At 43.4% G+C, this 22,723-nt stretch overlaps 1 protein-coding gene across 3 annotated transcripts in view; it reads left to right on the top strand.

Moving 5' to 3' along the window:
* DOCK1 (dedicator of cytokinesis 1) overlaps positions 1-22,723 on the top strand; it is a 272,498-nt gene that overhangs the window by 185,236 nt on the left and 64,539 nt on the right. For all 3 annotated transcript variants that reach the window (XM_053983755.1, XM_053983754.1, XM_053983756.1), the window contains exons 30-33: positions 9,635-9,713; positions 10,171-10,271; positions 13,070-13,128; positions 19,287-19,435. In XM_053983755.1, coding sequence (XP_053839730.1) covers positions 9,635-9,713; positions 10,171-10,271; positions 13,070-13,128; positions 19,287-19,435 — 388 coding nt within the window. The remainder of the gene's footprint in view (positions 1-9,634; positions 9,714-10,170; positions 10,272-13,069; positions 13,129-19,286; positions 19,436-22,723) is intronic.

Raw genomic sequence — 22,723 nt, 5'->3', positions numbered from 1 at the left:
AGCACTGAATCCTGCCTGGAGCCCATCCAGAGGCTGCACTGCAGCCCCCACACCTTGGTGTGGTCCCTGCTGAAAGGCCAAAATGGATCTGTTTGTGGGGTTGGCAATGTCCCTCTGCTGCCCTGCAGAACAGAAAAACCCACATTATTAACGGCACTGTGTGCTCTGCCAGGCTGAATTTTGTGCTGTATCACCTGGGACTGTTTGTAGGGTGTGCAGGGTGATTTAACCCTTCCCACAGAGCCAGAGAATCTGCTCAGAGCCGCCGAGGGGCTGGGCTCCTCTGCTGGGGGGATGCTGCTACTGTCAGATGTTGAAGCATCCCAGTGAAGCATTTATTCCACTCCAGAGAGTATCAGGCAGGGTGCAGAGGGAGCTCTGGGAAGAGCAGCAAAGCAGGGATCTTGTGCAGAGGTTGACAGCTGGGTGAGGCGGGCAGGACGGGCACAGGAGGCGAGCGCCGCTCCCGTCACACCCCACTGCCTCCCTAACGCCTTTTGTGTCGCTGTAATATCCGAGCCACCCTTTGGATCAAACACGGGCTCACCTAAAGCTCCAGCAAGATGTTTTTTTTCACTTTGCATCACTGTTCCCTTCACAAAGCTGTCAGAGCAGCTGCTGCGGTTTATCCCGCTCATCTCTTACAAGAAATCCCATTTTAACCTCTTCCCAGGGAGTCTCTGCTTGCTGGGGAGATGGACTCCAGTTTTGTGAAGGTTCAGCTCTTCTGGGCAGTGCCTCTGTGCTTGTGATTGCTTGGGTTAGAAAGTAAAAGTCACGGCAAGGCATTGGGATAATTCAGCTCTCACGGAAACTTTCTGCCATCAGAATGAACTTCACATTCCAGGGGAAACTTCAGCAAATGGAATTTCTCACTGGTGACCCCAGCACTGGAGAGGTGATAACCCAACCTTTGCAGATTGCTTTCTTTTTCCTCATTGCTATTCTCTTGTGCAATTTGATAAATTTAATACCCAAAGGAAAAAAGGGAGATTCTTTTCCAAGCAACGTCACGACATTTGTTTAGCCAGGTGCAATTGTCTTCCCAGTTGATGGCAAGATGGATGAGAATGCCAAATAATTTGAAATGTAGCAGATCAATTCTATTGATTTATCCATAAGTAGCTAAAGTGGCCTTAATCACCTCCAGTATCCATGGAAATGGGGAAGGAGCAGAGGCCAGCGCTGTCAGCACGGAGCAAGGGAGGTTCCCCTGCTGCAAACCCTGAGGCACTGGCAAGTATTTGAAAACATTTCGCCAAATTCAGCCAGAACTTCCGTGCATTGCAGGAAAATTTGCCTGTCATGCCCTTTCCCAACCTTTCCGGGATTACTTCTCTTGTAATTATTTCTCTTTCTGGACTGAACATTTGTGTGAAAAGCAGTGCAACAGGAAAAAAAAATTTCTATATTGATTTTTACCTCTGCAAAAAGTGGTTGGATTCCTTTGTGAAATCAAGTCAAAACAAGAACTGAGGTGACAAGTTGGGTGGTGAGGCCCTGGCACAGAGAAGCTGTGGCTGCTCCATCCCTGGAAGTGCCCAAGGCCAGGTTGGAGCAGCCTGGGACAGTGGAAGGTGTCCCTGCCCATGGTGGGGGTGGCACTGGGTGATCTTTAAAGTCCCTTTCCACCCAAACCCTTATGGAATTCTCTGATCTTTGCAGAGGGGAAGGTGATGATTTCTGTCCTAGCAAAGGCTTTCTGCATTTTATTGAGCACTGCACTACAATGAAATGCTTGTTTAATAACTCACCTGATGGCACAGATCCCTTCCAGCAGCACTCCAACAAATTACATTTGTTTGAAATTACAAGCTCTGCTGGGAGTTTTTGCCAGCTGCCACAACAGAAAGTCTCTTGGAATTCAGCAAGTCTGCCTCCTTTAGAATAATAACTTTTGACTAGAGCAATAGTAACGCTGTCCACTTGCAAGAGATGCTACTTTGCCAGCATTGTAGCCTTAACTAATATCTCCTAAATTAAATTGTCTGCTAGCATTTCCATTAGAAAACATAATTTCCAAGCTTTTACTGCTCTGCCATAAAATTCTCCAGGTGCTGAAATTGAGTACGGACGGGTCTGTCCATGGAGATCCAATTCCAAGGGGCAAAGTTGCTTTGGGAAAGAGGACATGATTTATTAAAGAAATCTGGATATTGATCTAGCACCGATATCCAACTGTGACGGACAAAAACTCTCTGACAGTTTAAAGTTAGAAAGTGTATGTTCATTGCGACGCCGGGCAGCGTGCGGGACAGCTCCCAAATACACACTGCACCTTTCAAATGATTACAGAGTCCTTTATCCACACCAGAATTGAATACCCAAAATACAAACACATATTCATCATCTTGGTACATCCCATTCCTCGCTCCGTGTGCTAATCATTCCCAAAGCTGTTAAGCATGTGTAGTTTGTTCCTTGAAATGGGTCGGTGGTCCCTTTCATGGGGAGGGGTCCCAAAATGAGGAAGTAAATGAAGTCTTCCTCATTCTGACCTTTTTACCTTTTCAATGCAAATATGACAAATGAACCTTGGTAGAACTCCCATTCCCTGTCTTCAATTGGTTTCAGAGCAGAGGAGGCCCACAATTGTCTTATGTTCCTAAAAGCTATTTGTCAGTTTCTGTATTCCTCATTATAAACCCAGCTAACTAAACATTGTGTTGACAAGCAATCAATTATTAGTTAACTACTAACTCCTAATTTCATCAAGGTCTACTCATTTATTTTAATTAACTCTAGTAAGGCTTATCTCTAACTAAAATCTTAGCTCCTCTAAAATCTCCAAATCCCTTAAAGTTAATGTTTCAGACAGAAGGCTATAGCCTCTTCTTTCTTGGACTCAAAGTCATCCAAAAACCACAGCTGAGACCTCAGACCCGTAGTCAAGGCAGGAGGAGAGTGAGGACAGTCTGGTCCATGGTTATCCAAACAGATCCCAGCCCTTGGAGAGGCTCAAACCCCAGCTGGACCCAGCCCTGAGCTGTGCTCCAGAGGCACCTTGGGGAAAGAACCCGTTGTGCCTCTTGGTTGTTGGTAGTCAGCCCACAAGTTTGTCCTTCAGCGTTTTGTAACTCAGTTATTTTTCATTCATCTGTCCCCTTTGTTTTAGAGGGCACCAGGCCCGGAATACCAATGAGGGGAGAGCTATCAGTGATTAGAGATAATGTGCTAAAGCTGGGCTGAAATATTTGTTAGAAAATAGGTTAATAAAGTGACATGGAGCACCTGTGCCGCTGTGGAGCAGGCATTATGAGGAGATTATGCTAATGTGGGTATTTAGTAGCAAGTCTTCTTTGGGATTACTCTCTGCTATTATCATCTTCAGCCCAGGAATTGTAATTCAAAAGGCAGCAAATGATCAAGGATTTAGGTTTTTTTCTTTTTTTTTTTTTTTTTTAAGTTTTGACTGCTCTTTAGCCCGCTGAATTAGGGGATGTTGCAAGAAATCTTTCAAACACTTTTAAAATGTTCTTGAAGAGGAAGAAGCGGATTGGGCAGGGATATGTAAATATAAAGAAGTGTTAAATGAAATTAATTTGTTTGTGGTGGGCAGCTGGTAGGCCTGGAGGTGCAAAGGCAGGTGAAGAGGGAAAGAAAAGAGACAAATTTTGGGAAAGGAGAAAACTGGGGGAGATGCAAGGGTACATCCAGGCTGAGCCATTGAAATGACTTAGAGTCTCCTATGGTGAGATGCTGGTGAGGCACCTCAGATTCTGGGGGCAGTTTTGGATCTTTCTCAACCAGACAAACATGGAGGGGCTGGAGCATGTCCAGGGCAGGGAACAGAGTTGGGAAGGGGCTGGAAAACTCCTGAGGGAGCTGGGAAAGGGCTCAGCCTGGAGAAGAGGGGGATCAGGGGGGACCTTGTGGCTCTGCACAGCTCCTGACAGGAGGGGACAGCCGGGGGGGTCGGGCTGTGCTCCAGGGAACAGGGACAGGAGGAGAGGGAACGGCCTCAGATTGCACCAGCAGAGATTTAGCTTGAATACCAGGGAAATTTTTTTTTTTTTTAATTCATAAGTAAGAAAAAAGCTGTTTAAAACAATGCTTTGCAAGAGGGATGGAGGGGTTTGAGGTGAGGGGTGCTCAGAGAAGGCTTTGCTGGGCTGTTTGTGCCTTCCTAAGCCTTTGCTGGGGTCTGGGTTCTTCTCTGGGATTTCCAGGTCTGGGGCTGTTGTTTCCCACCCAGCCTGACAAGAGAAGAGGACTCTGGCCCCCGTAAGCACACGGAATTTGTCTCCCAGAGAAGCAGAGCTCAGGCATGGGGAGCATGATGATGTGCAGGAAGGCTGATCAGCTGCAATGAAGCATTCATTATCCGTTCATCTAAATTAACTGAAATGCCATCATAATAGTGCCTTTTAGAACCTCACTCCAAATTCCTTCTCTTTTATCAAATTATCACCTAAGCCAAAATTATTTTATGCTCTATCTGTGTATTCTTGTTCGGATAATCATTCTGTCATTAAGGAAATCACTTTCTTATTCTTTTTCTTTACTTTTTTTTTGATGTTTGCTTAAGGAAAAATAGTGGGGAGGTCATTCCTAGTTTGTATTGTTTCTTTTTCTGTCAGAAATATTTTGCATGAACACTCACAGCATAAATCCAAGTCCTTGGGTACTGGAGCTAACTACGTAACGTGCCAAGTGGCGTAGGTTGTAAAAATATTTCCACTTTTTAAGTATTTCTCTTTGGATTATTCCTCCAGAGCAGTGTTTCTGCAGAGGCAGTTGGATGGGTGCTGCATCCTGTACCCAGCTTTCCTCAGCTCCTGGAGCTCCTGCAAGTACCTTCCAACAATGTCAGAACCAAGTGAGAGAAAACGGGGCACAGAATGTTTTTAAACATGAACAAATCAGGTCACTTGACTAATTAGGAGGGAGAAGGGCAGAATAAAAAGCGACTGAACCTGAGAAAGGGCTAAAAAAAAATGAGTTGTTTGGCACAGTGACTCCTGTTCCATTTATCAATCAAATCCCTCTGTCCCTCCTTCATTTACAATTGCCACTGGAAGTCAGGGTTTGATGTATGTTCCCACCTCCTGGAGCCAGTGAGGTTGTTTGGAGGGAAGAAAGGACCTTTTGGAAAGTACAGAATCCAACCATTCGTTTTTGCTCTGTTTGGTGAAGCAATCTCTGCATCCACAAACCAATTAAGCACCTCTGGGCCCAGTGGAAGGGAATAATAATCAATAACAGGAAACATTCCCAGGAGTCAGGAGCTGAAATTGAAGTCAGTTCATGAACCAGCAGCACATTCCTGGATGGATGAACTCTGGAGTGAGAGCCGTAAAGGGGAGGAGTTCCTGGAGGAATGGGAACTGCCTGAGGTGAATGGACCCAAGCAGAGGTCACTGAGATTTGGTCACCTGGATTTTTGGTTTGGTTTTTTTTGAGAATTTCTATTTTTTATGGCCTGTATTTCCTAATGTTGACCTCTGCCATGGTTTCCTCCATCTCCTTTTCCCTGGCTTCTCTCAGAGCTCCCAGCCATACTTTTATGTCACGTTCAAAAGGTGGTGGGCAATTCACCGTTCCTGCTGGATCATGCAGAGCTGATACACGTCTGATCAGGAAATGCATAAACAGGGATCAAATGCCAAAAATCCTGGTGGCAGAGAAAAGGTTTTGGGGACACCTTAAAGCCCCTCTCAGGGCCTCCAAGAGAGCTGGAGAGAGACTTGGAACAAGAGCCTGGATGGGGAGGAAAAAGGGGAAATGGATTTAAGCTGACAATGGGTAAATTTAGATGGGATATTGGGAATAAGGAATTGTTCCCTGGGAGGGTGTAAGGCCCTGGCACAGGGTGTCCCTGAATCCCTGGCAGTGCCCAAGGCCAGGTTGGATATTGGGGCTTGGAGCAGCCTGGGACAGTGGAAGGTGTCCCTGCCCGTGGATGAGGTGGGAATAGATGGGATTTAAGGTCCCTTCCAACCAAAATTATTCTCATTTTGCTCTGGGGAAGGTCTCTAAAGACAGAAGAAGAGGATAGTCCCTGGCTCAGAGGATCAAACTACGGCAGAAGAGACAACAGAAATCTCTGGATGCCTTTGGAGCCATCCCCATCCCCCCTTGCCCAGAGCTCACACAAAAACCTCCTCTGCCCAGGCTGTTGATTTTTTTTTTTTTGTTGGATTTTAATGCCGTTTTTTCTTACACATATTCTGAAGTGACTTCCTTCTGTAATCATATTCCTTCTATTCCAATCACATCATAGAAAATGTTAATTTCCTGCTTTTAATTGGGTTGATAAAGTCTTTTGTCTCACAAATCTTTCCCAATACATTCGGATTAGTTTTTTTTTTTTTACGTGGCAGCAGAGTCCATTGTGTTGGGTTCCAGGCTCTGAACTTCTCCCTTTTTCAAAGTTTAACTTCTGTGGCTCTTCTTGACATGGATAATAAATTCTTTTGTTCATTGAAACTGAATTTCAAGAAGAGCACTTCTTTTTATGCACACACAACTGAGAGCCAATCTTGGTTATTAATTACAGCAAGATAAGAGCTGGAGCTGCAAGGGATGCTCTCCAGCTGAGAGTTTTGATTATTTATCCCTTGGCCAGTGATGTCCAAGTCCACCTTTTATCCTTGAGAGTGTTCCAGCAGCCAATTCCTTTCTTTTTCAGTACAGAACTGTTGGTTTTGGGTTAATTCCACTTATTCTGAAGAGCCACTTCTTGCTTCATTTTCTGTTTTCTCCAACTTTTGACAGTGAAGTTACTGAAAATTGTCAGGACTTGCTTTGGAGGAGGAGAATTTAACTAACACCTGGAATGATAAAATATTTCAGCTTCCTCTTTCAATTTTTATTTGGGCATAAACCTGAACCGTTTTTATATTCATGAGTTGCAGCAACTTCCCAGGTGATAACAAAGCATTGCCCAGGTTAGAGCCAAGAATTCATCCAGCATGATTTTTTACTGTGAAAATTCTCTCTTCAGAGTAGTGATCATGCAACTTGCTACTTCTTCTTGCCAGTATTTGAATAAATATATTTTTAAAATTAACTTCATTTGATAAAACACATCTTAATTTTGCTCTTGGCACTGGAGGTGCTGAAATATCCTGCAAAGTGCTGTGAGGTTTGCCATGACATTTGATTTGCAAATGAAGATAGACTGTAATAATAATTGTAGTAGTGGGAGTAGGAGTAGTAGTAGAAGTAATAATAATGATGATGATGATGATGATGATGTTCTGTTGACTGTCACTGGGATTTCTCCACTGACTTATGTAGGAAGTGATTTATCCAGTTACAGAAGGATAAATCAAATCAAATCAAAAATAAATTGGGATTTCAATAATTCAAAAATCAACATTAAGTCTCTCCATCTCTTCTTTGGGATGTTCCTTTATGGAAAATTGGAGGAATTTCCTGGCTTCCTAAACCCTCCTGATGCCCAGGGGTTGTTTAATTCCAGCTCCAGTTGAACACATATTCTGTGCTCTGCTCCTTTTCTAGTGGCAAATACAGCAGAGTTTGTATTATTTATTCTTTGTTGGTATTCCCTGGAATTAATGTAAGGGAAAAATGAGAGTTACAATTCAAAGAAAAATAATGGTATATGAAGTAATGAGATTGTGCCAAGGCTTAATTAGATGGAGCAGATTGAATACATTCCAGTGATGTCTTAAGGCAGCATCATTAAGCTGGAGGCACAATCCTGCCTGAGTTGGAACCAGTTTTATGTCCATGAGGAAGCAGCCTGGGATGCCCCCTGCACCACGTTCAGGTGTTAATTTTGGGGGAAGATTTACAGATCTCCTTGTATTATCAGCTTTCAAAAGCAGCAAGCAAAGCAGGGCTAAGGAGAGGATAAAACTGGTGACTGTCTGATCACACAGATAACCTCGATTTCAATCTGGGTTTGTGCTACAGCTCAGTAATTGAATCACAGATCTCAAATCCATATATTTTGGAGCAGTGCAGCGTGTTCATTTGTGTGCTGGCTTCAGCTCATTTATAAAATCTCTTAATGAAGTGCTTGCCCAAAACACTGACAAAGACACTGACAATGAGCTGAAGTGCTGAAATTCCTCCTTGGCTGGGCTGGGTGCAAGTGCAGAGATACCTCTGTCATCTTAGTTATAAAGAATAATATTATAAAACACACCTGTGTATATGTATGCACTTCATTTTTATGTATATTTGCTTATATCTTAAAAATAGTTTCATATTTTAATTATTTTTCTATTTTCCTTTCTAAATTTAATTTTAATTTTCCCATTTAGATCCTTTCTTTCTCCTCCATAACTCTGCCATGGGGATGAACTGTCCTTATACTACAGATATATCCCAAATTTTTCCCTTTATTGATTTATTTCCATATGTAAAGAAATAAACTCTCTTACCATCCTGATGAATTTATGTACATCTTGATATATTTATGAATGTATGTACATATTGATATATTTATATAAATATATCAATATGTTCATAAATAATTGCTTGCCAACATAGTGCCCATATATAAATATTTAAATATTTATAAATAATGTCTGTTTCCATCATGTTGGGTAATCTGGAGGCTTCTTTTCTCTTGGATAGCCAACTTTCAGCTAAATATTCATTTTTCTTTTCAGGAGAAATTGCTAAGTATCTTAAATTCAGTACAAACCCTTTCTAGCTGGTTTGTTTTAAATAATTCTGGTTTGGTTTGGGGTTTTTTGGTTTGGTTTGGGTTTTTTTGGTTTGGGTTTTTTGCCAGCCTGAAGGAGACTCAATTTTTTTTTTTTTTTTTTTATTTGCAGTGGTGAACTTTCATTTTCAAGATTGGTTTTGGGGTGGGGAAAAAACAAACCCAGAACATGTCAGGAGGGGTTTTCATCATCTCTGGGGACTCTGAGGAGACACAAATCTCTCCCCCAGCCTGCTACAAAGAGCAGCTCATTTGTCTGGGTATTAGCTGGCAGCTGCACAGCATAAATTTGGAGTTTGCAGGGGGAATCTCATGTTTGTTTTGAAAATGGAGATCAGGCTACCAAGGAATAATCAGTTTATTTTTCAGCACCATGAATATGTAGTGCCCTACTTCTCCTGTGCCATTTGGTTTTCTCTTTCAAGCTTGTCAGGACAACTCCTTTTGCAATTTAAGAGGTGTTTTAGGAACTCCATAAACTACAGTGGGTACTGAAGTAGCATTTGGGAAGTAGAGCAGTGAACAATGTTTTAAAGGCTGTCCTTTACCAGCATTTCTGTTGTGCCATAAGTGAAGTTTTTTTTTGCCTCATGTGTTTAAAAATGTGTTTTTCTTGACCTTTAAGTTAAAATACAACCAGCTGCAGGTCTGGCGTAGACACAACACTGTAACTTGAAACATGTATGTCTATATAGAGCTAATAAACTGAATTTTTAATGATCTCTTGATTATGAAAAGATATTTTAAAGACAAGTGATTTTATCCCAAACACTCCCTCTGTTTCTGCATATGCTAATTTACTTGATTAATTTGGAGAACATCTGCATAGAATTCTGTACACTTACCAGTGGTGAGATCACACTGCTTTTCAAGTATCAGCCTCAAATTTCACTTTCCAGACAGACTCAGATTTTGTGTCTAATTGGGATGCCAAATATACAAAGGTACCCCAGAAGTGTGTAATTATGTAATTTTCTCTTGATCTTTCAGAGTCTTCCTGCGAGCAATTAATCAGTATGCAGATATGCTAAACAAAAAATTCCTTGATCAAGCCAACTTTGAGTTACAGGTAAGAAAAAAACTCCCAGTTTTAATGGAATAAATGATATGAATGCAATAAATTTCTGCCCTGTGTAGTTTTGGTGGGTTTATTCATGGCTCATTCATGGTTGTGAACCCCAGTTATCCCAGTTAAATCATTCCAGGCTCATTCCAGGTGTTGTGATCCATTCCTGACTTGTGGGTCTTGTCACAGAATCACAGCAGGGTTTGGGTTGGGATTCTGCCTGAATCATCAAACACAAAGAATTGGGATTTGTAGCTGGGAAATATTTGTTGGAAACATAAAGGCAACGAGGAGCTGTATTAAGAATTTATCAAGAAACACCATCTCTGTGGTGTCTGTTCTTTTCTCCTTTAAATATTTATGTGCATAATTCAGAGACTTTAAAGTTGTTTTGTAGGTGTGTAGAGAAACATTTCAGAGAATTAATGGAATCTCTTCTTGTCATTTTGGGGGCTCTCAGCTCTGGAACAACTATTTCCACCTGGCTGTTGCTTTTCTCACGCAAGAATCTTTGCAACTGGAGAATTTTTCAAGTGCTAAAAGAGCAAAAATCCTTAACAAGTAAGTCCTGCTCGTCATCTAAATCATGGTCAAGAACTCGAGGTCTAGTGCCATAATTTCAGTTTAATTTCTTTGCTAAATCTATTCAAATTGAGATGCAATCAGGGGATAATGAAAGGTTGGGTTGAAAAACATGAATCAAGTGTTGTGTGTGTTTCTGCCCTGGCATGGAGATCTGAATTTCACCATTCATTAGTGATGAATTCAGTGTTTGCTGCTCAGGATGCTCAGAAAGTCAAGATTCTCATGTTAACATATTAAAAAACTGCATTTTGAAAGCACTTCAGCTTTGTGCTTCTTCTGCTCTCATTTATGTCTGTTCTTTACTGTTCATCCCGTCGTTGAGAGGGAATTTTGGTGGCTCCAGCCTTTTCCACTGGGCTATCCCTGAAGGATGGGTTGGGATTTCCTCCCTCTGAGGGATCACATTCCCTGCCTCCAACCACCCCGCTGCCAGTCAGAATCCCACAGCAAAGGAAAGCTGTCAAAAGTGGAAAAAAAAGCCTGGAAATGAGAGTGGAGCATGAAGATTCTGTTTAAACAGAGTGATTAAGGTGGAAAGGACCTCCAAGATCGTGGAGTCCAAGGCCACCACTGCCCCAAGTCCCCAAGTGCCACATCTTTGCAGCTTTTAAATCCCTCCAGGGGTGGCAAACTCCACCTGAACAACCAATTCCAATGCCTGACCACCCTCTGAGTGAGGAATTTTTCCCAGCTCTCCATTTTACCTCCCCTGCCACAATCGAGGCCGTTTTCCCCTTGTGCTGTTGATATTTCTCCTGTCTTTTATTGGGGCTCCACAGTAGTGACCTTATTATTACTTAACTAAACACCAAGCTCTGAAAAGAGCCAGTGTTGTGATTTCAGGCAGAGTGTGTGGATCCTTTTTCTATTTGGGAAGAGCAGCTGGAAAAGCCAGGTGTTCCCAAAGCCAGTGAGGTCACAAAAATGGGGAATTTCCAAGCTGTCATTCCCTGAGCAAGCACAGCTCAGGCTCCTGGTGTGTATAATAAATAAAATGTGAGAAAGAAAATGCATTTTGTATCCCTTCACCTTCCCAATCCAGGCCTTTCTGTCTGTTATTATGATAAGAGGAATCCCAGGGGGAGCAGGCACAGTTCATCACTGGTGCCCTGACTTGGTTTTAAAGACTTTTTGCTCGTGTGGCTTTTGGGTTTTGACCAGAAAATTCAGGAAGGGCTCCACATCCCATCCCTTTTTATGGGAGCCAAGTTCCGCCCTGCAAACTCCACCGGAGTTTTGAGGTGTTTCCTTTGGAAGCTGTGCTCTACCTGAGCCTTGAAAGAGAATTTTAAAGCACTTTAGGATCTGCTCTACCTGGAACTCGTGGGGCTTCCTTGATGAAACAGGAATATTTACAAGTTCAGTGGAAAAGTGGTGTCAAGCAGAGCTCAGGGTTTGGGGCTTGTGCTATAAATACCATAATATTATTATAGATGAAGGTTTTTTTAAGGAAATTGAGCTGGTGTTGCAGAGCCAAGTGTATTTTATTTATGAAAGTTGAGCTGGTATTGTAAAGGCAGGTATATTTTATTTAGGAAATTGAGATGGTGTTGCAGGTAAATTGTATTTAATTAAATTTAGAATCCCTTTGCTCTCTCTGCCCAGTGTTAATAAGCACCTATGAGAGCATTTTAGTTCAGCTCAGACTCCTGACCTGAACAAAAAGCCAAAAGCTGAGCTAGAAAATGCTGTCAAATACATTTGTGGACTGATAATTCCTGTTTGTCAGGATGGGAACCACAGGCACATATTTTCTTGGAGTGATTTTTATAACAAACAGAGCAGTTTATCTCACTGAAGGAATTCAAGGAATCAACAGGCATCTCTCACTGCTAATATAACTAAATAAATTAAGTCATTTGAAGTGGTTGCTTAATAAAGTTTGCAAAATTGTAAATCTTTGTTTATAATGAATTTTCAAATTGTTATTTTCAGTTTAATCAGGTTTTGGAGGCAGGAATCAAGACAATGAATTTGAGATTCAATAAATGCATGGTCTGGAGGCACTTTCATTGCTGTGTGAAGGCACTTCTGTGTCAAAAGGGATATAATTAATCAGTTAATTCAATATCACACTCACCCATCTTTTTAAGTACATATTTCAATTAAAACATCAAATATTTAATAATTAAAATTTAATTATTGTAATTTGTAGGTTTTGCTAAACATTGCATTTAAGCATTAGATAATAGCAGATTCTTAATGATGCAGAAGATTCTCTTTAATCCATATTAATGACTGGGTGTCTCACTGTTATCCCCCAGAAATCCTACAAGTTGCCAGATATTACAGTTTGGCTCATCCTGATATTTAAGTAATGGTCTTTAACTTGCAAATATTCCATGTGGCAAATACATCCTTGGAGCTCGTTAGGCTTCTGATCCCATCGTTAATGAAGGCATTGGGATGTTTTCCACTCATTAAAGCTCTCCTGTGGAGAGGGAGGGGAGTGGAAAATGACCCTGATGGGGTATGGGAGGTGTTGGTGCCACCAGCTTTAGGGTGGGTGTCCTCCCAGCTCTGCCTGGGACCATGGAATGTTGGAATTGTTGAGGCTGGAAACCTTTTTTTCCCCAAATTTTGGTGTTGATAGAAGCATTGCTGAGCTGGTGGGGGTAGCCAGGTAATCTCAGTAGTGTGAGTCCAATTTGAGAACCTGTTCTGGAGTTTCTTCCCTTCTTGAAGGCTGTGAATCTGACTTGCAAATGAGATTTATCTGCTTGTAGGTCTTAGATTCATTTTGTTTTAATGCTGGTTTTATTTCCCTTTTCAAGGTATGGTGACATGAGAAGGCAGATTGGGTTTGAGATCAGGGACATGTGGTACAACCTGGGTAAGTAACCTAAGCATGTATCCATCAGTGTTCCCAAAAACAATTTAGAGGGATATTCCTGGAAAAAATTCAGTGCCAGGTTGGATGGCACTTGGAGCAATCACTCTATGGAAGGTGTCCCTGCCCACGGAACAAGATGGTTCTTTGGTGTCCCTTCCAACCCAAACCGTCCCATTCTTCTCTAGAATGAATTTACTTTCTCTTGAAACAAAAGTATGCCTGCAGAGAGCTTTTAAAAATTTGAGAAATCAAGCCACCTCTGCACATTTAATTCACCATCTGACTAGGCACAACCCTCTTGTTAATATTTATTTGTCTGTGTTTTTTGTGGGTTTCAGCCTCTTGCTGAACACAAAGCCATTGTTATGGTGATACCTATTCAGTGGGGGCTTTTTCCCCTTAAAAATATCTATATACACATGTATTTATATTTACTCACTTGAGGACACAGTACCTGGGGCTGGAGCAAAATGGATGTGTCCAAGGGTTCTCAGTACCTCAGCCTGGAAATTCTGCTTAAACTCTTCAGCCTTGTCTGGCAGCATCAGTGACTCAGGAAAGCCTGGGAAGGTGGAGCTCCCTGGAGCTCGTAGGGAAATGAGGCAGCTCTGCCTCTCTCCAGCCTAGGCTGCTCCCTGGGTATAATTTGTCTGTACAGGAATTGAATTTCATGAGAAACTGAGTATTTACTGTGACCTCAGTGTACTCATCTGCCAGATTTCATTTTCCTGAGCTTAACAGCACAGACACTTCAGCTCTTCTGAGTTTTATCAAAACTTCCTTAAATGATCAGAAATAAAGTGTTTGCCACTCCACTTCTATCTCTGGCTGAGCTGTTGTTGCTGGGAGTTGAAAAACCCCGGCATTTCTAAGAGAAGAGAGTGCCAAGGGTTCATAAGTATTTGATATCACAGAATTTGCATCCTATCTGCTGGAATGATGAGGAAAGGCTTCAGAGAGCAGCTGAGTTCACTTTTATTAGAAGCATCTTCGGTGAATTAAGTGTCTGGAGAACAGATGAGAGCTTAGTGCACGAGTGAGATGTGACTTGACAGGCAGGTAATAAAATCAGTGTCGTGCTGCTGCTGCATCACCCAGTGTGGGCTGCTGGCAGCCTCTGGGTGAGTAATTAGCCAAATCCATCCCTCTTCCAGGCCCACAGTCGTGGAGTCACGGAATTGGAGAGGTTGGTGATTGGTAAGGTTTGAGGGCACACCTCGAGGGCTGTGCCCAGCTCTGGCCCCTCAGTTTGGGAAGGACTTTGGGACGCTCGAGCGCGTCCAGAGGAGGCAGCGAGGCTGGAGAGGGGCTGGGAACACAAACCCTGTGAGGAACCACTGAGGGAGCTGGGGGTGCTCAGCCTGGAGAAAAGGAGACTCAGGGCTGACCTCAGCACTCTCCACAGCTCCTGAGAGGTGGCTGTGCTCAGCTGGGCTTGGGCTCCTTCTCCAGGAACTGACAGAACCAGAGCACACAGCCTCAAGCTGCACCAAGGGAAATACAGGTTGGATATTGGGAAAAAGTTTTTTACAGAAAGGTGATAAAGTTCTGGAATGGCTGCCCAGGGAGGTGGTGCAGTCACCATCCCTGGGTGTGTTTAACAAAGCCTGGATGTGGCACTGGGTGCCAGGGTTGAGTTGAGCTGTTGGGGCTGGGCTGGACTCGATCTTGAAGGTCTCTTCCAACCCAGTGATTCTGTGAATTCTCTGAAAAGGTCAAGTCCGGCCCAGCACTGCCAAGGCCACCACTGCCCTGTGTCCCCAAGGGCCACATCTACATGGATTTTAAATCCCTCCAGGAATGGGGACTCCACCACTGCCCTGAGCAGCTGTGCCAGGCCTGGACAAACCTTTCCATGAAGGAATTTTCCCCAATATCCACCCTGAGCCCAGCCTGAGGCCGTTCCCTCTCCTCCTGTCCCTGTTCCCTGGAGCACAGCCCGACCCCCCCGGCTGTCCCCTCCTGTCAGGAGCTGTGCAGAGCCACAAGGTCCCCCCTGATCCCCCTTTTCTCCAGGCTGAGCCCTTTCCCAGCTCCCCCAGCCCCATTTCTCCTCACTAATATTTCTGGCCTCTTTGGATTCGTGTGGATTCTTAAACTTTTCCCAGAATTTACTAGACTGAAAGTGGAAAGTTTGGCACAGACTTTTCCATCCAGCTGGTGTTAACTGAGGTTGTTTTATCCAGGCTGGGCTTTGTGGAGTGCCTTGCGCCTTTCACTGCTGCTGCTGTCACTGGCTGCTCTTTACAGGTTCTTTAGTTGCTCCAGGGTTCAGCTTCTCACCATTAACAAGGATAATAATTTCCCCTGCAGTTTTGGGAATCGATTGGCACAAGGGGTAGTGTTTTCTTCAATATTTCTTTCTGTGCTGTCATGAAAGCCTTTTATTTTTAATGGATTTTTTATAAATGGAGATTATCCAGGTAAGATGCCTCTGTGACCTCCTCAAACTCAAATATCCGTTATTCTCTCAGATCCATTAGTGGGATCATTAATGCCAAAATCCCACATGTGGAGGGAGTGAGGAAATTGCTGCTCTTCCCAAGAAAAGCTGGGAGAGAAAGGTAAATGTGAGGCAGGACCCCAGTACAAGGCAGCTTTTGTGCTTCTCCTGAGCAGCACCTTGATTTTCCTCATCTTCTTTGCCACACAAGAGAGTCCATGTTAAACTCATGGATCATGTTTCACTTCTGGCTCCTCGCCAATCTCATCTGTGTCACAGCATCAATTAAGAAGGAATTCCAACTTCTCACTGCATGGGAATCGATTGGGGGGTGCCTGACACTTTTATCTTGGAAGCTGCACTGCATTAATCAAATTATTCATGTGTAGGTTCAGAAAACCAAATCAGAAGTGGAAGGCTGGAATTCTGGAGTTCTTCAGCACAGGTTTTTTATGTCTGTGCCATTGTGCACGAGATGTGATGAAACCAAACCACCCTGACTTGATTTATGGATTAAAGGGTATAAAAAAGCCTCAAAACCAAATTTTGTCTTATCAGGTTTTGTTTCCAAATACCACGATTAACACACGATGCCTGCTGAGTTAAAATTCCCCAGCTGGGAGCAAGGCAGTCCTCCAGCTATAATGCACATTTAAAAGAATACATTTTATTTCTGAAATTAAATAGTAAAATAAGAATTCTTAAAGTTTTCACTTGCCTGCCTGTTTCTGATGCAGGGGAGGCCTCAATAATCACACTTTCCTATTTTTATGAGCAGGAAAAAAAAAAAGAACATTTATAGTGCAGAACAGCACTTTAGAGGCTTTTTTCCTTCCATACCACAACCTGAACTTTAAAATGTGCTACTTTGAGTCAGTGTTTTGTTGAAAATGGGGCTTCTTAAACCTTGCTGAGACATTAAAGCATCAAAAAAGCATCAAACAGGCCGTGACCTGTCTTGGAGATGCAGGGACTCAAAAACCACACACTGGAAAGGGTTTTGTGATGCAATTTAGCAAACAGAACCCAAGGCTCTGCCAGCAGGTCCTGTGCACAGGGTGACACCCACAGCTGGGTGGCAGAGGAATCGTAGTGACATTTCAGGTGACATCCTGCTGGGAAAGGTGGCCAGGGAAAGGCAGCTCGGGGGTGTCGGTGACGTCTGAGCCAGCTGGGGGGAGATGGAGAAGAGAAACTCCCCAAGGTGAAGGGGAATGGTTGCAGGTGTCCTCCAGCGAGTGCCACCGTCCCTCCCAGCGCTTGACGTCACCAAAGGTGTCTTGACAGGGCCCTCGCTGTCGTGGGAGGGAAGGGCAGGGTTAAAAATAGCCCTGAACTTTGGGTGTTGCATAAATAAAGTCATTGCACATCACCCTCTCTGGATTAGTCAGCCGTGTTCCCAGCAGGCCCGGGGCACAGGGGAGGCTGCTGGCAAATTACTCACAGGTTTTTGTGGCCCAAAGTGAAATGGGAAGAATCTGGGAGATGAGAATCACACTGTCCAGCAAGGAGAGCACCTTGGGCTTGGGTTGTGGTGAGGTCCCTTCCTGCTGTGTGAGCATGGCCAGGCACAAGGTGCTGCAAGGGGAAGGTTTTGTATGTTCAAAGGGGGCTTTTTTTTTGGTTCCTAAAGCAGCTGCACGAGTTGGTTTTCAGAAGAGACTCCTCAATTTTCTCCCAGACTTGTCACATTTGGAGTCTCTGCAGGGAGGAAAAAGGTGAATTCCTTGCTGGGGCATGGATGCCCTGGGGGGCCAGGGGAGGATTGTTTCCCTTCCTACTTTGCTCCTAATGCTTTCTTTAGTGGCCCAACATTGTCACAGCAAAGCCATGCGTGTCACCACCGATGCGCGTGACACCACCCAGGGCTCCCGCTTCAGGGGCTTCCCCCAGAGAGCTGCAAGCAGATCGTCATCTAATCGAAGATTCGAATCTTGTGTGGATTTTTCACATCTCAAGTTCAAAAGATACTCCTCTTCTGAGGGAATTCCTGTGCTTGAGGCAGTGGAAGAGCCCTCTGTGGCACAGGGAGGACTCGCAGTTCAGTCGGCGCGTGATGAACAACTTTGTCACCGTTATTTGTTTTCTGCAGTCTTGACTCTGACACTCCTCAGGCATAACACAAGAGATCTGTCACCTGAGAGGTCCAGTGTAATCATCCTTGTAGGAGACTGAGGGAAAAGCTTTGGGCTTCTCACTTGATATTCCTGAGCAGCCCCAGCACTGCAGCAGCACCCAAAGTCACCATTTTCCTTGAGTATTAATTTGCCCTGATCCAATTGCTAATGCTAATAGGATTCAGGAGTTTGCCAAATCAAGGGACTTAAATTATATCTGCTAAAAAAAGGGAGCGTGTTTTGGTGGTAAAGGATTTTTCTTGATTACATTTGTTGAGATTTATGTTAGTTCTGGTCAAAGTGAAACTACCAATTAAAGACTTCACTGGTTACTGTCACAGTGGTGGAGTGCAGTGGAATAAAAATGAGTTGAAATCTGTTTCTGTCCTGTACCACTGGTTACTGCAGTGGGAAGCAAGAGTTTGAGTGCTGGAGGAAACTGAGGACTGGAATCCAAAGAATCTGGTCTGAAGCACGATAGTGGGTATAGAAACAGTGTTTGAACCTGGTTGTAAACATCCCTGAGAGGGCATTTGTGAGGAACATCTCCAGTTCTGTCCTGAGCTCCCAGTGGATCCCAGCCTGTTGCTGATGGAGAAATGTGTTTGTGTTTCCTAAACTTCTGCCTGGAGCTCTGAGGGCTGTGCTGCTCCAGCACCATGGTACAGGGAGGTGATGAAACACCAGCACAGGGTGCCCAGAGCAGCTGGGGCTGCCCCTGGATCCCTGGCAGTGCCCAAGGCCAGGCTGGAGCCACCTGGGATAGTGGAAGGTGTCCTTGCATGTCAAGGGTGGAATTGGATGAACTTAAATGTCACTCCAGCCATCCTGATGATTTTTCCATGGACTTATTCACCAGATAATTTGCAGCACACACACTCTGCATCCATTTAGCCAATAATACAAACAGCAGCCTGCTTTTTTTTCCCAATATTTATTAGGTGCCACACTCTTGCTAAGCTTTAATTTCCCTTCCCTGTGTGGAGCAGAGCAGGGATGGGGGGAGGAGCAGCTTTCTCTTGGGAAGCTAAATCTGCAATCAGGTTTTGCAGGCAGCTCAGCTCCGAGGAAAGGAGACATATTGTGGGCTGGCTGAGCTGTGCTTTCATGTCTCGAGGCTCTGTTAGGCTGCACTCGTGGTGACACTTTGATAGACTGACACCGAGAACATTTTGTTCACACAGGAGTCTAAATAAGTTAATACAAGTGATGTGCCTTTTAGCCTTCCTCCCTGCCAGCCACACGTCGTGTTTTAAAATAAAACCTGGAAATTTGGGTGTGAAAATATGTAGTGGGAAATGAGGCGAGTCCCAGCTTGATGACTGATTCAACAACTCCTCTAGTTTTGGATTTAGACAATACCTCCTCTCCTGTGGTAATAATTAATAATAATTAAATAGTAATAAAATTATTATTAATAACAGTAATTATAATGGTGGTTATAATCATCAAATAAATAAGAATAATAAAAAAGTATCTCAGTAGAGCCAGGTATTAAAACATGCTTTGTTATGCTCCATAAGCATATTAATACAGCTTTTACATCTTCTACCAAAGCCAGGGGTTGTTCACTCTGAAATGCATCTTTTCTCCTAAAGGTCAGCATAAAATCAAGTTCATCCCAGAAATGGTGGGGCCTATCCTGGAGATGACACTGATCCCAGAGACGGAGCTGCGGAAGGCCACGATCCCCATCTTCTTTGACATGATGCAGTGTGAATTCCACTCCACCAGGAGCTTCCAGAGGGTAAGCAGAGAGCTGCAGACATTTAAAGCAAGGAGGACGTGGCTGTTCTTTGACAAGACATGAGGAGTTTTGTTATTTCTCATTTTTCTAAGGAATAATATAATTATGGATTTGCTTATTTCCTACAGCTCCCGAGGGGCTGTGGAGTTTTCATCTGTTGGTTTGAAGTGGTTATTAAAGGAGAGATTTGCATGTCGTAAATGAAACCTTTGGTTATGGCACAGGAGCAAAGACAGATGTCTTAAATTGTCACTGTGACTCACACAAGGAGTTTGCTCCTGAGATAAATTGGACATAATGGAAGCCTGATAATGTGGCAAAAGTATAACCTGTAAGGATTTATCATCTCTACTCTATTATAATTCTGATTTGCCTTACCATTTTATGGATTTTGAAGAGGAAAAAAGCAAACCAGCACTGTCTGTGCTTCTTCTTGCTCTACAGGCACTGCAAAATCTCAAATAGTAATGGAGCATTTTTATTCTATTTGATTTGAACTGCTGAGGGGAGCCCTTGAATACACACACACCATCTTTTCCTGATAGCTTCAACTTTTGAAAGACAAGTGGAGTGAAAGAAAGTTTCCAGATATCATTCATCTGACATTGCTTCCCTTGAAACTTTGCTTATGGATTGAGTTTAAGACTAGTTAGGCCAGGTAGGGTTTGGACTAAGCCAGTGGAGCTCCTTCCCACTGTGAGATTTCTGTCAGTTCAGGATATGACCTTGTGAAGTTTGCAATAAAGCTTGACATGTGTTGTTTGCTTTTTTTTCCCTTTCTGTTGGCAGTTTTCTTTCTTGGATAAAAAACCTTATCCTTTCCCATACTTTTCTTGTGAGCTGCTGTGGAGAAGCAGCTCTTAATAAATCTGTAGGCAGAGTGAATGAAAATCTGCATGGAGAGACTTAAGCAAGGGAAATGGCATCAGCTTTATTGCTTTGATTTGTTTTGTGCTGGATGGTGTGTGGAGAGGTTGTGAACTGTGTTTTGACTTCATCCAATTACTGCATAATCATTTTTTTCTCATGTTTGACTCCAGTGCTACTGTAAAGATTGAAATGCTCACTGGGATGCCATTTAAACAGTTTCCTGTCAGATGCTCTCTTTTGTTGCTTGTCATTTTTTATTTCTACAATTATATAGATCATGAAAAATCCGAGGGTGACTTTATAGCTAAATATATGGCCCTCAATTTTCTTGACAGAAGGAAACCAGCTTTGTGTGGAATAGCTGGCTGATTTTAATAAATGAATGTCCTAAATATTTCACTTAGGGAGGGTTTTTTTTTGCCATTTAAGAAAAATGCCTCATCCTCAAGTCAGAGATGTCTGGGGTTGTACTTGACATAATATTTTCTGTAGCAGTGTAGCTTCTTTATGGGTGTATCATTGACAGGACAGGTGCAGAGGGAAAAAAAAAAAAAAACATTTTCCATGAGTTTGGAGGAACCAGCCACATCCTACAAGGAATAATCAATCTGTCCATTGATCATGCAGTTCTGAGTTTGCTGAGTATCTCAGGGTGGCCTTTGGGGAATGAAGATCACAGGCTTGGGAAAAGCAGAGGGTTGAAGGAAAGTCTAGGCTGGATGGGACCTCTGGAATTAATCTGGGCATTAGGTTGGGTTATCTGGGACCACCTGGAGCTCAGTTTGGAGTGTCTCCAGTGAGGGTTGTTGGAGCAATTCTCTGGGTGAGCTATTCCACTATTTAATCCTGGACTTTGGAAGGTGTCCTTGCCTGTGGCAGGGGATTTGGAATGACACAAGGTCCCTTCCAACCCAAACCATTCCAGGGTTCTATGATTCAGACTTTCCACTTTTTATTTCCTGATGGAATTTCCTGGGATCAGCTTGTGCCTGTTTCTGCTTCCATCTCCTCTCTGAGCACCTTTTAGGTGTTGGAATGTTTGAGTTGGATTTTCTCTGGGCTGAGCAAACCCAATTCCTTCAACCACTGCAGGTTCTGCAGCACTCTGCCCACGATGGTGGCCCTCCTTTAGACCATCTGCAGCTTGCCAGGGTCTCTCTCAGCTGGTGGATCAGAGCCAGACACGGAATTCCACCCGTGGTCCAACAAGTGCAGTAGTCCTTTTGCTGCTCTGGCCATGCTCTTGCTGATCCAATCCAGGACACATTTAGGCTCCATTGAAGGGGGACACCTTCTTTCATGTTCAGCTTGGTAAATTGGTTTTTCCCAGTCACTTTCTTGCCCTTTGTGTACCTGGAAAAAACCTTCCATGAGATCTTGCTCTGTGGTTTCCTCAGGAGCTGAACTGGGGCTGCCTGGTCTGTAGATTCCTCACTCATTTTTTTTTTCTTTTGTGTTGAAGTTATAGAAATAGATAAAATCTATTTTTTTTAATATTACCAGTACCTAGGCAAGCTTTGATGCTTAATGGGTCGATGTAATGTGCTGCTTTATATCCTTTATATGCAAGTACCAATTATCCTTGTCCAGCACTGCTTCCAGAGAGAACTTCCAAATGGCATGGTTGGCTGCTGTTAAACTAATCTGCCAGAAATCCAATTATCTAACCTTATTAGTCACATCAACAAGGGTTTAGGTTGGCTCCACTTCTCCAGCAGATGTATCAACCTCATGATTTGTGGGGGAGGAACTGCAGTTTTTTGCAGGCCTCCGATGCTGTGATGGTTTGTGTGATAAACAGGCAGCTTTCCCTGTGGTGGTTTCCATTTCAGGAGGATTTGGGTTTGCCTGGTAAAACCAGGAACAGACAGAAGAGTTTTGGGTTTTTTTCTTCTCCAGTGTGTTTAGAGACAGAACAAGATAAATACCCCTTGTTTTTACAGAACTGTATTAAGGCTGACTGAATTAAAAGCTGGAGTTGCCCATTTTGTCCTCTCCCTCTGAAGGTGCTTTGAAGCCTTTATAAGATTTCAAAGTAGCCTGTACCTCAAAGCAGGAATCCCATCCTAAAAACAGTGTGGGACTGGAGCTTCCCTGTGGAAGGAAACGCCTCCTTCTCCCCTTGGCTTCTCCCTTGGCCGGTTTCAGGAGCGGAGCCTCCGGATCAAAGGGAATTTGTCAGAGCCACAGGAGTGATGAAAGAGAATTGGTTTGATTGTTCAGGGCCTGCTCAGGTGAGTGGGATGGATCCCATGGTGCCAAGAGGAGGGGAAGCTTCAGGTGAAACAGCCCCTCAGCTGGAATGTGGAATTTGGAGCATGGAAAGCTCCTGGTGTCGGTGCCTGTTGCTCCCAGCCATGGATTCATTCCTCATTTGCTACCAGCACTCTTGGCATAAATTTTAACTCTCCTTTTCTG

The sequence above is a fragment of the Vidua macroura genome, chromosome 8 (genome assembly GCF_024509145.1).
Source record: "Vidua macroura isolate BioBank_ID:100142 chromosome 8, ASM2450914v1, whole genome shotgun sequence".
NCBI classification, from domain to species: domain Eukaryota; kingdom Metazoa; phylum Chordata; class Aves; order Passeriformes; family Viduidae; genus Vidua; species Vidua macroura.
The sequence above is the reverse complement of the archived record's forward strand: the minus strand, read 5'-3'. Positions and strand labels throughout refer to the sequence as shown.